Consider the following 19570-nt stretch of genomic DNA (forward strand, 5'->3'; position numbering starts at 1 on the left):
AACCCACACATATCCATCTGAGATGGGAAAGGTGACAGCGTCTAAAGTGCCACTCCGCCTGGCCAAGCAATGGGACACAGATATAAGAGACATGGGTAGAGGAAGACTCTGTCAGGAGGAAAAAAAAAAAACAAAAACCAAACCACAAAAAAAACATAAGAAGAGAGTCAAGCCAAAAAGATCTAAGCATAGAAATTCAAGTGTGCAGGAATCTTTGAAAAAAATTGGACAAACAGATGTGCAGCCCCAGAGCATCCCTGAGTGGGAGCAGTGGTATGAGCTTCTGGGTAGGTACCAAGGTGGGATTGGCTGCTGGCAACCTCAGAGAGCTCTCGCCTCCGACAAAGTCGGATACACTGAAGAACTTGGTGAAGGGACACTTCACCCAGTCTCTTGCTGAACAAACTCCCAGTTTTCTTCTGTTGGTTTCAGGCCACCCATCTCCAAGCATAAGCTCAGCCTTCCCAAAGAGCATCCGAGGGGCACCAGGAGAGGAGCGCGGTGGGACGGGACTGGCCATCTGCGCTAACGAAGGGTTTCCATCACCTTGATCGCATCCCGTGAGCTCCCAGTGCTGCAGTTCTTCTTGCGCGCAGACGGGCTGGTATTTCCTCTCTGCCACTCTTCATCTCCTTTCCCCATTTTCATTACGATTTCTTTGAAGCTGGAACCATTAGAGTTGTTTGCATTACATTAATAATGAGGCCTCTTCTCTACGGGGACTCTTGGTATTACAGCAATATAAATAGTGTAATAATTGAAATCAGAGAATTTAAATTTCGGTAACGTGTCATGAGAGGGGAAGAAAATCAGTCCATCTGTATTACCAGAAACTTTTATTAGACCCAGGTTTCCTATCTTTTGTGTCACATGCACCTACTTACTCACCTACTTATTTTCCATTTCAGTGAAATTCTGTCCAGTTCTTCCTGACGCAAGCTCGTCTCCCACTTTTTCACATGAAAAACTTCACAGTCGTGTCTATCTGTTTTCTATTTTCAGCCTGCACTGAAGGTAACGCTTTTGATCCACAAGCGGCCCACGAGCTGATGTAGTGCTCTTTATTCTTTTTTTCAGTAATATAAAAGATACTTTGTACAAATAGTGAGATAAGTAGATGTTATCTGTCAGTGACTTTTGTGCGGCTTAAATATTTTTCATCTGCCATGTACTTCTACAACTTTTCTTCTTTGCACAGTATCGTACAAAGACTTGTTGGCAAACTATTCTTAACGAATAGTTTTCATCTTTTGGCTTTGTATTTCAGTTCCTCCGCGCTTTGTGCAAAATAAACTGCAAGCATGCGACGCCACATCTTTGTTCAACAGCTGCCGCCTCCTGAGGAAGCCCAAACACGCTTCAGATTTGCATTTACTTAAAATTAATAGGCTTTTAGTCAGGCAGTGCGATTTATTTGTCCTTACGATAAGCAAAAAGGTGAATGCTCTCAGTACTGAGTGGGTCTGGATAAAACGGGCTGAAGTGGAAGGAGAAAAAGAAAACGTCCCCCCAACTGCAGACCCCCGCCATCCTGCCAGTGCTGGAGCATCCCGGCTCCCCCGGCACGGCGCAGGAGAGAGGAGTCGGACGGAGGGTGGTTTATAAACGCCATCCGTCTATTAACAGCCAGATTTAGGGTAAAGCCAACGTACGATGCTGTGCTTCCTTCCCGCTGTGCGCGTTCTGGGAGTCCCACCGCCCGTCTTGTCCCATCCACGTTAACACGATTCCATCAGGGTCCCGAGGCACCCAAGGGCTCCCACAGCCCCAGCACCCCACTAAAGCCCAGCGCAGGGCCGATGGCCCCAGCGACGCTGCGGGATGCCCCTCGCCAGCCCAGACCGCAGCCCCCTCCCCGTCGCACTGAGCCCAGACACCCTTCGTGTCACCCACTGCGGTTACCGCCGAGTTATGAAAATAAGAGAAGCGGGGGAATAAAAAAAGGCTAAATTAAATTAAATGATATTATCCTTGTGTTACCTTTCATATTACAAGTGGGCTCAGAGTTGTAAGTCACAGCCTGTGTACTTTTTCCTCTGGAACAAAACTCCAATGCACCGGAATAATCTTGGGATAGAAAAGAATAATAGAACAGAGTAATCTTTCTGCAAACTGAAAACAGCTAACGGCACTGTTCTGTATCGCAGGGCTTTGCCAATGCTGTGGAGGACAGCAAGGGCATACTTTATCCATTTCCCTCCTTGTTTTCTCCAGCTTCCTCAGCTTAGCTCGCAGTCGGAGGGACCCCCGATTTGCACGGGTCGTTTCTGGCTATGGAGGAAGGGCTACACGCACGGCTGCATCCAGCACTCACTGGACCTTTTGGCAACGAGTTTTGTGGCAGGGCGCTGAGGCATCCCCACGGGCTCTGCTGCCAGATGCCTTCCCCTGCAGCCCTGGATACCTGAGGTCTGCTCTGTGCCACCAGCCCCAGCGAGCTGGGCAAGAGTCCCAACAGAGCCACCCACCGCCAGCAGAGACGCCCGTCCGATGGGAAGGAGCTTTATCCCCCTTCATCGGTTGCTTTTCTCTCATGTCTTATTTGGGATGATTCTTTTATCACCTCCGGACTCAAAATAGAACTTTTAAATCCAAAATTACCAGCCTTACACACTGAGAGAGGAGGACCAAGCATTTGCCCTTCAACATGGGGGTGAACTTGGGAAATTTAAGAAGTGGGTGAAACTGGGTAAGAAGTAGAGGCTACCCACCGAGCACATCGCTAATCAACTAGGTAAGGGAAGGTTTCTACCAAGATTTAGGAAGAAAAGGTATTAGGATCAGTCTTAGCATTTCTATCAGCAACCTTTACTCAATGTGCATGAGCATCCCCCCAAAATCCAATCCTCCAAGTTCGGAGGTGACACCTGCACCGAGAAGGACAGGAATATTACAAAAGGATGCAATAACTTGCAGGCTGAAGCAAAGGGTTGAAACAAAGTAGTACAGAATGGAGGGTCGTACCCTTGGGGACTAATAAGTTTTCTGCTCTAAGCAGTAATCTTCAAAGGCGAAGGACACCAGAAAGACGCGTACGTGCTGTTCAGTATAACATTGATGTCACATGAAGCAAAGACAGTCCTGGAACGACGCACCAAAGGAGGTGCTTCCAGTGAATACCAGATATTGAAGCCACTCCTGAGAGTTAGCAATAGAAGCACATCTGGAACACTGCGGGCATTTCTACTCGCCTGCATTCGTGAAAGGTTAATTCAGCCCGGAGCTGGTGGATTGGAAAGGCTGCCAGGGTGAGGAGGGAAGTGGAAAGACTGAACTGCAAGAAGAGAACTGCAAGAATTATTTTGCATAATCTAGAAAACCAAAGATGACAGAACCCATGATCGTTCTTTAGTTTTATATACCTCTCGGTATTTATCTTGCCAGTGCTGATATATTTATAGATGGCAACAGCATAAAGTGGCTATACATAAAGTTAGATAGGATTGTACTATAGAGCTTCTGAGCAAAGAGGATCACATCCAGCTCTTATGCATCAAGGAAAAAAAAAAAAAAATCAATTTTCTTTAAATGGAAATTGTTAGCATTAGAAATCAGACTATATCATGGCCAAAAAAAAAAAAAAAGTGTCAACTATCCAACTATCTGGCCAAGGAGTGGGGATGTGTGCTTCCAGTCCTCTATTTCACAACATCTTCCAGCAAAAGCCAAAACATTACCCAAGCTAAACATTATCCAGGCACAGACCTTGCTGAAACCACCTTCTAGAATGATACCTATTCTGTTTTGGACAGGAAAAATAATAAATTGACACTTAAAATATAACAAAAATGCAAGTCGTAATAATATCTGATAATAAATATGAAAATGCTGCAAAACCAAACAGTACAAGATTTCCAGTGCATAATGGTTAAAGAAAGAAAGCCCAGTAAGTTCCATAGGGACGAATAAGCAATAGTTTGCCTAAAAGTCAGTCATGCATCCATCTTCAATTTTACACTAACCACCAGCTGAAAACACAGGCACCATCTCAAAAGGAAGGACAAAAATCAGAAACTCCACCACACTGATAAGGTACTTCCCATTATCCTGCTAACAGCACTTACACAGCTTTAAAAAAGGCAGCACAACACATGCCAGGGTCTGCCCTCACCTGTATGTAAGCACAAAAGTCTGGGCACGATTTGACTGTGCATAAAATAAAAACCTTATCTCTTGCAATGAAGTTTTTATTAGTTCAAAATCATAAATTATTTTTCCAACTAACCTTTGCACGTCTAAGCAGTTAATTGATTCTCTCTATAAAATCTAGTAAAATTAGACTTTTCATGGCCTGCCTGGAAAATAATTATTTTAAAGAAAAAAAAAAAAAAAGCAAGTCACCTAACTATACACAAAGTTTTACTTATTTTCTCACTCCTCCCCCCATTCCCAAACCCAAGACCTCAGGCATTTAAGCACAAGTAACTTTTGGAAAGCAACTAATGCCATGGATCTTCTTGGGCTTGAATCTTGTCTTTTCCTTCACATTGCAAAATTACTACTCATGTACAAAATTTTTTGAACATCAGAAGTCAGCAAAGCCCTTTGATGAGCCTGAGGACAGACAGCAGCAAGATGACTCCATGCATTTCTGAATTTAATTTTCTGTTCTTTCTGCTTCTAATGGAAAAAGATCCTCTCTCCAGCTTGACTGGTCTGTCAACTTTGAACTGATCTGTGTATGACTTCGCAGCATGGACGCTTGATCGCTCACACTAAGCAGCTTCACGAGCACTGACTGCTCGGATGAGAAATAGGAGTTTGAGATGCACTCATCCCCGTTAACTAGACGGCATTAAAAACATGCTTTTTAATATTTTGGCTTTAGAATTCTAAGAACCATCTCCTGTCATCACTTGTTCTTGCTTGAGTTATTCCCTTCCTAAATCTAATTCTGCTGATGAAATAATCTGCGACAGGAAACAGCCCTCCCACCCTTCCCCCACAAAATCCCATAAACTCCATGGAAAAAGTCATGTGTTCAACATTTTAATTCGGACATGGGAGTGAAAGCTCAAATATGAAGGTAACTTGCTGTTCTTCTCAACCGAAGGCTCCGTGGTCAGCGTCGCTGCGCGACCAGCTGAACAAACTAATGACACATTTTAAGGCAAAAAATGGAGACAGAGGGGGAAAAAAGAAAAATAAAATCTTCATTGTGGAACATACCCCCTAAGCAGTTGGATCATCTTAATCTTCAAGCTTCTGTAATACAACTGTTGGAAGGCTCTAAGTCTGCGCACAATGAAGTGCTTTATTCAGGGAACCATATGACTCCATCAGTCATTCAAGCACATGTTTGGCACGGATTGAAAGTGAAAAGCATAGCTAAGTCAAATATTTCAAAACTGAACTTGTCTTTCTAACACACATGGTTTATATATTGGTGTAATATCTATATAAGTTTTCAGTTCTCATATACGGTAATGTCATGGCTGAAGTACAAAATGATGTCTGCTGCACTCGGCAGCATCGCACTTCTTGGGAGTTAACACATGCCAAAAAGTCATTTACTAGAAAATTAAAAGGGAACTATCACACTTGACAGGTCCTCAAGAAAACTGTAAAAATAGCTTTTGTTCATTCTCATTCTTGAATATCTATTTCTCAAATCAGGATGCTACACCATTCTTCGCTAGAGAGCTCTGCTGTAACAAATCCAGGACAGCCAGTTCCTTCCTCATCGTGCGCCCAAGATCTGTCTCCTCTGTTTGCAGATGAAATATTGCTCATCATACAGAGTTACTCCTGCTGATGCGAATGAGATTAAAGCAATCTTGGGAGAGCACAGTGTGATTAAAGCATAAGTAATGTGAGAAGGATCTGGGCTCTCATTATACAAAATACATATTGAAATGCACTCAAGGAAAGAAGCCAGTATATCTCAATATCCTCCCTGTTCTCGAGAACAAAATGTGACAAGTGGAGTTCTGAGAACAACATTTGCCATTGACTGCAGGAGCAGGCAGGGAGACTGCAGAACGTTTCAAATCCTGAAAACCAAGCTTTATTACATGTATAGAATATATACGTATGCTATATTTGGGAAACAGCTGTCCAGCCTCATTTGCGATGTTGTTACGTTTGACTGAAGAATTGCTACTCAGGACCAGACCAAAGAGAGAGTTATCTTTCTTTTCCTAGAAGAGAACATTTCAAAATACGAGAGAAATAAAGCAGCAAAGCATTGAACCTGAGGGCATTTCGGCACACGGGGTAATGAGCATGTATCGAGAGGTTTCCCCCGTGGAAGAGCTCAGCGCTTGCAGTTCACAGAGAAGGGCAAGCTGTAAATGCAAGATTGAAACCCAAAGTAGCTTTGAAAAGTAAGTGACATAACGGCTTAGGAGAACTTCTGTCCTCTTGCTGCAAATCCTGCTTTAAGCTTGCCTCTTTTCCAAGTCCCGATGCACACCACATAAAGTGGTCCAGTCACTCTTTCTTGTGGAAACAAGCAAGACAGGACTAATAACAGGTGAAAAATATCCAGGGTCGTACAATGCCTTTCCCACAGCTGTTTCCAGGATGCCACAGCGAAGGGTGTCCCATCTTAATTCGGCATCATCCCAGCATAGTCACTACTGAGGCACATCCGCGCCTTCCTGAGCTGCTACTCCTTCCCCAAAGGATCCCCGTCCCAAAGATCTCGTTTTGATTATAAACTCAGCCTTGCACCCTTCAGCACCAGCGAGGCAGCATCTAACAAAAACACTTATTCAAGGAAAGAAATAACAACCTGTGCTTTACAAGCACAGGCACAACTAATCCATAGAGCTCCCATGTCAAAGACTAAAGTATCGATTATATTCACTTTTCAGCAATGAGACCACAAAATTACACAAAAATCCAGATCCAGCCTTCCTCTCTTCAGCTCCTCCCCTCCAAACCCTCAAGAAAAGCTACCTTCCACAGAATGAAGTCCAAAATTACCCCCTAAAATACAATTTCCTCTCAGGCTTTTAAAAGGTACAGTACAATCCCCCAAAGATTTACTAGCATCCCTCACTGAGCACAAGGGATCCTTAACAAAGCTGTATTGAGGGATGTTCCTTCCCGTATACAATCGTCAGTGAAAAAAACTATTGAGTGGGAGTTTGAGTTGTGCTTGTCATATGCACACAAACCATTCATTCAGACGTTCTCCAGGAAATCACATTGAAAACACAGTAAATCCAACTGAAGCAAATTTCAGTATTAATTTAGGTAAACGTGCATGGGAAACGATTTGGAGTTCTTCCCCAAGCCAGCTACTGGGCTGGGGAGTTAATATCCATCACGCATTTTTGTTTGTATGGGGAATACCTGCTACTTGCATTACACAACAGCAGAAAAAGAAAAACTAACTGCACCTGTACTAGCATAAGCCGTCACTGAAGTCTGTCTTCCTATTTCTTGAAACACGAATGAACAGAAAACTTAAGAGTTACGTAGTGTTCTTGAAGCCACCTCTCAGTTTTATGTGTGTGACCTTACAACAAATGTCACCATAAGCACTGGATTAGTCCATAACTCCTGACTTTCACGAGCTTCTTCAGGAGATGAGCTACAGGGATAATGAACATTTATTTTTATTGTTTCCTCAGGGCAGGGAGAACACCCAGGGTATCTTCCCAGGTCACTAGCACAGCTTTGTTCATCTAACCTACGCATCCTCTGATCCTGCCAAGCAGAGGTTAAATGAATAGAATATCAGCACCAGGTTGTAGAAAGGAGCCAGATCTGTGGCGGTGAAACAATTTATCCTGAGGATCAGACCTACAAACAAGGAACATACATGACAAAATAAACAGACAAGCTCTTTCTTTCGAAAGTGTGATTTCTTCTGCAATGACCCTGCACTTTCCCCTCAAGCCCTCAAGTGTCTCTTCAGTGGGGTGCATTTTCCTCAATTAAGAGGCAATAGAAGAAGAACTAAATACTCTTTCACTTGGAATGCTTACCTCATGCTTTAAAATCTGTGTCACGATACAAGAGTGGTTTTTAACCTGGATACAGTTTTATGACCTCCAATTCAAAAAGGAACGTGGACCAGAAGTGAGATGCTGTATCCTTCCCTGTAAGTTGCAGAGGCCTCATTTATTCTCAGCTATAGCTCTGTCACTGCAGTGCTCTGAACGGCAGAAAAGGAATGCACTATACCCTTAAATAATCTGGACTGAATAGTTCTCCTCACGTCTTCTGATCATTGAAGTAACAGAGGATCTTCAGCGTGCTACCATTGCTGCATGCAGACAGTGCTGCTGAATAAAGATACTGGTGATGCTCAGTTCCATGCCTGGTCGGGCCCATATGCTCACCTTATTTAAGCATTATGTCATAAATGTCATTATTTAGCATTATGACAAAATCCAGATTTTTTTTTTTTTACATGACTATATCAAAACAAAATCCCATAAATACTTGGATTTGGTGAAGTTTATATTTTAGTATATTCTTTCAAAGGTAAGCAGTCACACATGAGGTTTATTTCTCTTGCTTGATCAGCCGTTTTCAGAATTAGAGCACATCAAACAGAAGCAAGAAAACAGCAAACTTTCACCATTGTCTGAAGAAGGTTTTTCACTTAATGCATATGACATATACTGTTATATATTTTGGACAAGAAAGAATGTGTTCATCTAATCAACAGTTTCATCACGTTGATCTTAGGAATGGGCAATCCCCTGCCCCTAAGCTAACCCAACACTTCTCATCCTAGCTCCAAGTAATGGAAAGCAGCAACCCCATTTATACGGGCTGTAAAAAATTAATGAAACAACATGAAGGGATTTAACACAGAAGTCAGCATTTCTGATTAGATGATGTAGTTGATCAAGTCACTTTCTGAAGCACCGATGCCAACATCACACTTGGTATCAACCTATTCTCAAACTCTTAGGCATGCTAAAAAGAGAAGGGTCACCATCCTGGAGCAGGGGTCTCCTAAGACCTGTTCTCAGTGCGATCCTTTTATCAAAAAGCTACAAATTTAATGTAATCAAAGCACTTTGCTCTGTGTTAGCCAGAAGCAAAAGGGATTGTCCTTTTGGACTGCACTGTCCTATCAAGAATCAACTGCAACTCTCCTAACAGACTTACTCAGGCCATGGATTTTTAGTTTAGTTTGTCATAGATTTACCCTGGAGACTCATCAGGGACTAAGGGAAGCCTCTGCAGGTGTGGTTTAGGCCTTCAGTACTATAAAATTTTGGAGATGATGTGCTTTTGTCCTAGGAGTAATCTGAAAAGCTACTTGAAATGCAAGTACAACGTGCATGCAACGTGAAGAACAAAATCTCAGATGATGTACAGTAAAAGACAGGAACTTGTAGAGGGAAAAGAAAGCCATCAAAAAAAGGGATTAAATAAAAGATACCTCCAATATGAATAGCATGGAGGGCCTGGCATCCTAAGCAGGACTGGATGCCGTGTGAGATGCAGAGCTTGGCCATATAAACCTAACAGTATTTCAGACCTTATTGCAAACACCCTAGAAATGTCACTTCTTGGCTTACAACAGCTCTCACAGCAAAAGTCAAGACAAAACCCTCCCCATCAGCCTTCAAACAAGCAGTCTCCAAAGGCCTGATTCTCGGGGAGGAGGCTTGGCAGCACCCCCGGCACAAGCTGGACGCGCGGGCTGCTCCCCCACGCCGTGTCCTGCCGCCTGCCTGGAGACGCGGCCCGCGGCTCGCCATCCGCGCGCGGCGCCGCAGCCCGGGCGCGCGACCCGTGCTGCCCGAAAGGATGCGCGCGAATGCTCATAAAACAGAAGCCAGCTGGGCTCCTCGGACAATTTGCACCGGCTGTGTGAGATACGTTAGAAACACAGGGACCGCTGGCGATAAATGGCAGGTCTGAACAGGGCTGGTGGAGGACCAAGTAAGCCTCTACATGAATTCAGCCTTTTTAAAACAGAATTTCATGATCAATAGCATCGGCTGCAGCTGACAGCCTGAGTGGAAGTAGCAGATAAACACAGCCCTGATCCGCTGCAGTCACTCGCGTGTCGTTAGAGAAGTGCCACCGGGGCAGCCCCGTGCTGCCCGCGGGATGAAACGCAGCCCAGAACGTAGCCTGTCAATCACCAGCTCGAGGATGCTCTTTGTGGCTGCATGGCGACCTTTCCAAAAACCTCAAGGAAAGCGAGAGATGAGGAGCCCGACAAAACACCAGCGAACAACCTGGCAGCTCCCCGGCGAGCAGGAGAGCCAACGATGCGAACATGATTTGAAGAGCGGGCATAATATCCTCAGCTGGTGTATTTTGGCATGGATGCACGGAGCCCCACAGACGGTGACAGCTTCATGCCAGGCTATCTGCAGGGGACCTGATAGGGATAATCGTCAGACAAGAAGGCGATTATACACAGACCGTAAATATCTGCCACAAACGCTGGAACAGTTTGAAAGACAGTATTTGAAAGTGATCTCTGAAACACAGAGTGTGTTGGAGAGGTCGGGTTTAAAGTGAGAAATAAGGAAAGATTCTTCTTCTGTTAATTTGTTCCCATTACAGCCAATGCAGTTGCAATCAGTAACAACAATAAAATCCAACAGAAAAGTTATTTCAATTGCAGGTAAAGAACTTTGACTGCAATATTAGGATTTTCAGTTTTTCTGCTGTTCTTCCAGCTAACACCCCATATCTAAAAGAGATTTAAGAGTTTTCCCACAGACACTAATTTGGAGTTTACCTTTATACACCATCACTTTCATTGTCTGCCCAGCAGATCCAGGAAGGCCTTGATTACGCAAAAAGTTTACACAGATGTAGATTTTAAGGCATTTGACTAAATCTGTAAGATTAGATCTTAGCCGACTTGATAATATCCTCCACCCGGAGAGCAAAGCTAATTTTGCTTTGTTGAGGCCAGTACTACAGTTAGCTTTCCTTTTTGTCCATGAGGCCCTTTAGCCAGCAACCAAGAGCTAGCAATACTGGAAAAGGTAATTGTAAAACCATAATAATTGGAAAGGAAACTCATACTAAAAGTGAGAGGCAAGGCTACTTTTAAGTTGTCTAGCTCATGACCTGGTAAATTCTGTTTAATATTAGAGTTGCTACAGTGGGCAGTCCCACATTATGCGTGTCTCTTGCCACATTTCAAAACTGGTTTTCAAGGCGTATCGTAACTTAAACTTCTGTCTTAATCACTAAGCGTGCGTTTATGTAAAAATTAGGACATCCTGGCAGCACTCAAACCACTAACACGGCGCCCAGAGCGGGCACAGCAGTAAAGCCAGCCGAGGTAGAAGTTGCAAAGCTACAGAAGGCCCGCGCGAGGTGCGTGCCAGCACGGCGAAGAGGACTTTTCATCTTCATCGCCGGGCAGCTTCGCCGGCGTAGCAGCACGCGGCTGTAACTTTCAGCACCTCTGCGACCAAGAAAGCAGCACACGCTCTGGCAAAGCCAAAGCTGTTCTCTACTTCCACAGGACAAAAAAAGGAATTAAAGGAGAGGGTGCTCGCTGAGCACTCTGGCTGCAGACGCAAAAGAGCAAGTTATAGACACGTTATGGAAAGAAGAGGCGTAGGAGAGATGTAGCAAGGCAAACCCAAAATCCAGCTAAGCTGCAAGGGTCAGCGAGCACCACTGTTGCTCAAGCTTAGACATCTAAAGATGGGCACCATAAAGATGAGCTGCTGACACAAACTTTACAGAGTACTTGACTCATCAGTGCAAATGTAACCGCAGAGCATCAGTTTGGCTCTTAGGGAATCCCAAAACACAGGATTCCCGTCCCCAGTTACTATTCCTACTCTCATGCGTATACTAGATCTAAGTCACGCACAGCTTGCCCTCTTATTTTACTGTAGGGACAACTACTTTGGGGTACGTTCATTTCTTTATTTCTGTCATATGTGGATGCTTGAAGCACCTCACCTCAAACTTTACCCTCTGTCCTAGCGTACCTCCAGCACGTGGAGGGGCCTGGCCGGCCACAGAGGCTCTCATGCTCAGGGAAGGGGCAGCTGCTGCCTTGACCCACGCAAACCCGACCCTTGACCCATGCAAAGGGAACAGCCACAGCGGAACAAGGGACCTGTTTCTCCTCATCTGCCTGAGAATTTCTGCAGCCTTTATCCCCAATATGCTGATTTGGTGTAAATACAAATGCTGACAAAGAGAAATTAAGACCTCTCAGAAAGGCAAAGCAAAGCTTCAACTCCTGTGAATTCATTAACATAAATCCTAGGTGCTTGATTAAACGCAACAGCTTGTTCTGTCTACCCCAGGATTGCAGTGTGCTGGCTACTGCGTGCTAAAGTACATCTCCATCTTTCCCTTAGCAAGTCCTGAGCCAAAGTCCCCGTGCAAGCTGCTGAGAATAAATTGGGATACAAGCAAACATTTACAAAGTTTAAATGAAAAAAAAAAAAAAAAAAAGACTCAAGACAACAGTTTGTAGTAACTCATAGGGACACACGCACTCTTCAGCGCCGTTACACGTATTTACACAAGAGAATCTCCCTTCCTCTCTCACATAAAATATGCATTGTCAGCTGCTGTTTCATGAAGAGGACAGGGCCTGAGCACTCCCGTGATTCCTGAATAAGCCCCAGACTTGCTGTAGAGAGACAAGTCACTTTTTTCTAGGCTGCTCCCCCATCTGTAACACAGATATCACAGAGCCAATACCGCAAAACCGCTTTAAAACCAAAGCCACCGATCGCCGACTCGTGCTCCCTTTGAATGAAGGCAGCGGCCAGTAAACTTTTGCCCAGCAAAGACACTTTTACCATCAGTATTTGGCTTTTTCTGGCAATTCTTCCCGGCTGGAAACAAGACTCCGAATTCTGACAATACTCTCAAACGCTGAATTCAGCCCCAGCCCGCGGGGGACTGTTTGCAGGGGACCCTCAGGGGAGGGGTCCGCAGCGGGGACCCCGCAGGGCACCCCCCCACACACTGGGGGTCCCCAGGACCCCGCCCGGGGCAGGGACACCGGCGGGGTCGGGGGGTGCCGGGGGCTGCAAAGCGGAGTTTTTCCGGTAAGAGCTTGGAAGTTCTCACGCCGCGCAGAGGAGCGGGACTTACGCGGGTAGCCGACGGGGGAGGCCGGGGCGCAGCGCTGGGGGAGGAGGGGGAGCGGAAGAAGCGCGGCGGGGGGCGCAAAAGCAGCGCCGGGAGCGCCCCGGGAAAGCGGCCCCCGCGCAGCCGAGCGCGGCCGGGCGCGCTGGCTCCGTTAAAGTCACGTCTCTGTTGCTTCTCCCCTTAAAATGGAGCGCAGGGTGAGGCGGTACTGCAGAAAAACACATCTCTGTATAGCGCTAACTTACCTTGAGCTCTGGGTGATGCTAGAAAGAGCCAGCTGAGGCTCAGCAGCAGCATGGAAATCTGGGCTGGGGGGTGCGGAGGAGGGAAGCGCTGCTGCTCTGCATGGAGAGGCTTTGACATCTTAGCCCAGACTGAGGGAGACAAACTTTCATCAGCTGGGGCTGGAGAGCAGCACCATAATATACAGTTACAGAGAGGAGCGAGCTGGGACTCAGGATGTGAGAGATTTCCTGCATGCAGTTAACTCCAAAACCCCTCCTGCTCCTGCATGAGCTGCTGATGAGTTGGGCTCTGCTTTCTTAGGGGAAAGAAAAAAAAAAAAAAAAGGAAGAGGGTGGGTTTTTGTTTTTTTGTTTTTTGGGTTTGGTGGGGGTTTTTTGGGTTTGTTTTTTTTTTTTACTTTTTAAAGAGGTTTGGTTTTTTTTTTTTTTTGGCAAGGACAGCTCTTTTGGCCGTTGCAATAAATGAGCAGCCCGTCCGTGCTGGCTTGCGCCCACCGCGCTCCTCACCATGGAACAAATGAGCTCCGCGGCCGCCCCTCCGCGGGGTCCTACCGCCCGCCGCCGCGCAGGCAGCGCCGAGCACCGCGTGGGGGCTCTGGGGTCCCCCCGGTGGCTGCCTTCCCCCTCGCCCCGCTGCCGAGGTTTCCCCGTTTCTGCTGCACACGCAGCCCTGGCTGCTTCCTCTGGAAAGTCATCTGCATACGTTAGAGCTCGGGGATTATTTATTGGTTTCATAATTATTTTGAAGTTGTTTCTGGTGCGTCCAACTTATTTTATATTGTGCTTTTTAAAAATAAAAAAACACAACACACCCACAGAGTTTCCAGATGCATTTTTTAAAATCTTCCTCATTCAAATTATTATTACTGACTGTCTGGGAGAATAACCAAATACAGATTATCTATTCCTTAGCGTACCACCAAAATACATATAATGCCCACATGTCGCGCAGAACGCTGTAGAGCAGTAGAAAGAAAGAACCTAACCCTGTAAATCCACACAGACTTTTACTGTGCATTTTCATTTTTAATTTATTAAGATTCTTCCCAAATCTCACCCTTTGGATATTGATACTTAATTCTGCGGATTGGCCCCATGTTCCTTGTGCATGAAGCAGTTGGCAAAACCAGCCTAATACGTGTCTGTACATCAGCCCTCACACCACCATGCAATCCCACTTAAAAAATTGATTTTGGAACCACGGATTTGGGTCTATTCTGCAGCAGAGGCTGGTAACTATTCATAGCGATCTGGACTATGCCTTTCCCCAGCTCAGAGGATAAATGAGGCAGCAGAAACAAAACGGGTACAAAATGCTGCGGTTCCCAAGCCGGAGCCCTGCATCGCACCCACTGCGTGCCGTTGAGAGCATCTCGGAACCGCTGCAGGGGACGGTCACATCCCAAGGGTAACAGTGGCAATCTCTGGATTTTGAACTCTATCTACATTTACCCCTCGAGTCTCACCTCAGCAGCGCACATTTTCTTCATCATGCCCCTTCCCAGGAAAGCCCTATCCTTGCGAGCAGTCGAGGATTCTCCTATGTATAGCTTTAAATACCCAAATGCTAGATTTTCCCTATTTGCCCGTTATCAATTACATTTTAACAACTAAAGTCAGCAACATTTCATCCCTTAAAATATAAACGAATGAGCTCTATTGACTGTCTCGTTAAGGATATACGTGCTCCACAGAGCACATTGGTTAAAAATGTTGAAACAGATGATTTGTTTGTGGAAAGCCACCATAAAACCCATGTAGACATTTTTACTCTTTGAAGGTATTTTCCCCATTTACAAAATCAGTCAAAAGGAACTAAAGACTTCTAATTGGAGTTTTGGTGATCTCACACGGCTTTTCACTTAAGTGCTAGTATTTTTGTTTTGAGTAACAATATTCATTAATGGTGAATGTGGAGCAATTAGATCTTGGTCATTCACTAGTATGAATAAACTAGGTATTATCAGAGTTCCTCCTCCCTGAAAACTTCACCAGAAAGGAACACTTGCATTTTACCACACTATTTTTATGGGCTTGAAGTTGATAAATTGATAGTTTATCACAAAAGAGACCAAAATACATTATTAAAAACATCCATGAAGAATGCTACGGAATTGCAGTTACCTCTGGTTCTGGAGAACAACAGTACAATTTCACAGCAGTTTCAAAACTCTTTTGGAAAAAAAAAAAATCAAGGAAAAGTGAAGTTAATCGGGAGTGCCCCCACTTCACTACTATGTGCATAAGACTTGACTTTTAATTTCTCAAGTCAAACCACCTCCCCCAATTAGTTTTACGAGGCTTGGTTTATCCACTTCAGAAGAACAAGGCTGAGTTTCCCTGCAGGAAATGAAAATTGCATCCAGGTTGTGTGGCCGCTTCAAAGGAGGCCACAATCCTGATTCTCCAGGTTATTCCCGCGGGCAACGGCTCTCCATCCATCCTTCCCAGCTTTGTTCTTTAGCACTGTCGGGGGGGAGGTGTGTTGTCTGGAGATGTCTCGCTGCTTCTGGGGTTTTCTTCACCTTTGTATCTTTTGCTACTGCTTCTTTATGCCTTTTTTTTTTTCCCTCCCCTCTGTTTTTGTCCTCCTTATCTTCCTTGCTCTATGTATTTAGTTTTTGTTTACTTCAACCATGAGCAGCTTTTCTTTCCAAAGCACGCGCTCCACTCTCTGCTAGTTTAGGGTTATCCTGCAATAGAAACAGCATATGAACAGCTAAATAGTCTTTTCTCTCTTCATCTCCTTGGGAAAGGGAAACCTAACACGTTGTTCTTTCTTTTCTATCACTGTAGACAGAGGGTGGCGGGTGCGGTAGCTTGGTTTGCACTCGGCGTTAAGCCGCAGGCTCTGCTCTGCAGGAAAAGCAAGCCAGCCGCTGGCTACAAACTGAAGGGCGCAGATCCCACTGCTGTAGCATCTCTCTACTTTGAGACGTGTGGGTGAAAGACCTCACTCCGCGGCTCCGGGTCACCTGTGGCTAGAGGAGACACCAGGGAACCGGGCGACAAGGATCTCTCAGATCCCATCAGGAGCCCTCTTCAGGCATGTCTTTCCACTGCGTTGCCCCCACATCCCCTTGAAGTGGTTTGGAAACATTTAACAGGCCTCTTTCAGCTGGATGCTGTGAGAACTGGTAATGCTTACGGGGTGCTCAGGAACGTCCCTGTATTAATCGTTACCTCTTGTCATTCACGAAGCAGGGCTACAGCTGTGCATCCTTTCCTCTCCAGCTCTCACACCTGCCTCTGACTTGTGTCACTGTGTCACTTTAATGGGTCAAGTTTAAGTAGCTTAAATTTCAGTTTGCGTTTACATGTGAAAATAATTTGATGTAAAGAGCACTTGTGATTTTTAACAGTTAATATTTGACTGTATGTCAACGCATACAGGCAGTTGGCTTGGCCTCGGGTTATCAAACTACTAATTCATGCAGGAGCTGAAGTTCACACGGCACTGAAAAGGTCAGTTCCAAAGAGGGCAATGAAGAAGAGAGCAGTGTGGAATAACTTACCTGGAAACAAGTATAACATATGGGTTAGTACAGACACTGGAAAGGAGGAGGATGCACTGAGGGAAACATCAACTTCCATTAGTTTCCCCTTGGTTAAGGAGGAGTTTTGAGAAGGAATTAGTGACTCATGGAGAGAACATGAGGAAAAAAAAAAAGGAGCGGAGAGAACATATATTAAGTTTAAAACCTCTGGACTATGATAGTGTATGCTTTTGTGACCTTAGATGGAAGGCACTGTAACAAACTACATGGCACTTGTGAGATGGATTATGGTATATGATATGGGGTATGGAGTATTAAAGAGGAAGAGAAGAAGAAAAAGAAGAAGAAAAAAAAAGAAGAAAAAAAAGAAGAAGAAAAAAGGAAAAGAGAAAAAAAATAAAAGGAGAAAAAGAAAGCTATGTCTGCTACCCTTCTCTGCTAGAGCAGGAATTGCATCCCTGCCTTACAGCCTGAGTTAAATGAAGAGAGGATAAACCACCTCAGATAGTCGAAAAATTTCAAGAGAAGAGATTCTGGTGGGGAGAAAACACCTCTGTAACACTGCTCTCTCATCTCCCCAGATCAGCCACGATCTCCTTTTGGAGATCCAGGAAACCTCACTGTAATCACGGCATCGAGTATTATCCAGAAATCCAAGTACTTTTATTCCCATATGTGCCAAAATGCATGAAGACTTGTCTGGACTTAGCTACAGGGATCTACAGTTTTGGGGCCTCCAGGCTGAAGTTTTTGCTTTGTAGAGTAAACAAAACAAAACAAAAAAGCTTTTCCCTTTGAAATCTGTGTGTCCCCTAGCCAGCTGCTGAGACTTTGTGTCTCCAGTCCTCCCTCACTTCATTAACTCTCTGCAAAATCAAGATCCTGCTGAGTTGTGACTGCAGTGGCAGATTACAGTCCTCTATAATTAACAGGCATAGATATAGCATAATACAGCGTGACCTTTAGCCAGCGAGCTTTGCTATAGACCTCTGTCACAACACCCAGCCATAAAATAGCATGCTCCCGAGAATAGCATCCATCAGCTCTGCACACTGAAATAAAATACTGGCTGTAAATATTGTTTACGGCACATACTTGAGAGAAGTTGCATTCTATAGATTTCCTGGTCTACGAGGGCAAGTTTCCACCCTCCGTATCCTTAGCGAGCGCGCACCCCGGCGCGCCTCGCCGAGCCTGCGCGCCGTCCTGCGCAGCACAGCCAGCCTGAACCAAGTCGTTCAGCCCACGAAACGCAACGCACGGCCAGCAACCTCACCTTTCTGTTACCAGTAAACACATCCCTACCTCCCCCTCCACTCCCCTTGCAGCTCCCTACTTTAGCTATGACCTTTTCCTCTTCCTCTCCTAAAGGTACCGCAATGTCAAATCCATCCGACATTTCTGCCTCGAAGGTGCGAGTTTGCCGGTGCGGCGGGGCGCGGAAAGCAGAGCTGACACCAGCCAGCGCCGTGCTGCAGCCAGACCTCGCGTCTCTCCGCCGCCGGGGTCTGCCCGGTGGTCCCAGCTGAGGGACTCCCGGTGCCCAGCTGGTGCCCCGTGAGCTTCAACAGAGCTCAGTTTAATTACAGGGACAAACTCCTCCTGACTTTGAGAACCGAGGATTTACGCAGTTTCTCTCTTGTGGCACACATGCGAGAGACGTGCTTATAAAGTCAGGCTTTTGTTGAGTGGCGACTGTTTCTTTCCGAGACCTATAGGTGAGCTATTTGAAGTCATATGGTCCTTCGTACTCGTAGAGAACCTTGAACCGCTACAGATGATCGACAGGATATTATACTGAATTAATTTTAGCATGAATTGCAGAACCCCAAAACTGAAAGATTTCTAGATACTTTTTTTTTTTGATACAGAAGAGACTAAACCAACCCCTACCTTGTTTGACTGATGAAGCATTATAACATTATGTTAAAATATAAGTAAAACTGACACAGCCATCCTGAAGTTATGTATACATTTATTAAATAAGGTGTAGTATTTTTAACCTGTCTCAAGGATAAAATGTGATCTGAAAGAGCAAGCCCCTTCCGTTACGCCATGTTTGGACAATCATTATCATTTCTACACGGAAAAGGGATATCAGGGCTGGTGGCGAATGGTACGTGCTCGTCATGGTCCTCTCCCCGTGCCTGCTCTGCCCACTTTATCCCACCCCTCCATTGCAACATCACTTTGGAAAACATCTCCTTTCCTCTAACAAAGCAGGGGAGTAAGCTCTGCTTTAGTGCTGATTAAGCTTTATATACTACTTTATAGGGAAACTACACAGAGACCGTTGCAGGCTGCTGTAACAGGGCCAAGGGTGAAAAAGCCAAGAGGAGCTCAAGCAAGAGCAAACAAAGAAACCCACCGCTCCAAGGATACAGGCCCTTAACAACAACAACAGCAACCCCCTAAATTCTTCAGCAGTTAAAACACAAAAACCCAAACCTCACACGGTCCCTAGTTACATTCTTTTCCTGTAGCATAAACCCTCGGTCATGCAAACACAGAGCTCCCCACGAGCACAGCCACCCCCGGCGGCTGAGCTTCCCGCGCCCCCACGCCACAGCCACGCCTCCCGTGGGGCACCCGCCCCACCTTGGGGCACCCTCCCTGCCAGTGGGCACCCCCCACGGCCCCCGGCACCCTGACCCAAAGGCCTCAACATCCCAAGGGACGTAGGGCTCAGCTCCCGGCTTCACACCACGTGGAAATAGCCATTGGCATTTTCCTCTTCCAGCCTTCTCCAGGAAGAGGAAAAAACCACGCTAAACTTTCTTCCGTTTTAGTCAGCCACGACCAAATGCTTAT

At 45.4% G+C, this 19570-nt stretch overlaps 1 protein-coding gene across 2 annotated transcripts in view; it reads right to left on the reverse strand.

The window, feature by feature from the left end:
• ADAM12 (ADAM metallopeptidase domain 12) overlaps positions 1-14189 on the reverse strand; it is a gene marked incomplete at its 3' end in the record, with an annotated part of 184960 nt that extends 170771 nt beyond the window's left edge. For both annotated transcript variants that reach the window (XM_082002344.1, XM_082002343.1), the window contains exon 1: positions 13263-14189. In XM_082002344.1, coding sequence (XP_081858470.1) covers positions 13263-13380 — 118 coding nt within the window. In that variant the 5' untranslated portion in view covers positions 13381-14189. The remainder of the gene's footprint in view (positions 1-13262) is intronic.
• Positions 14190-19570: the final 5381 nt, after the last annotated feature.

The sequence above is a fragment of the Phaethon aethereus genome, assembly GCF_964289735.1.
Source record: "Phaethon aethereus genome assembly, chromosome: 7".
NCBI lineage: Eukaryota > Metazoa > Chordata > Aves > Phaethontiformes > Phaethontidae > Phaethon > Phaethon aethereus.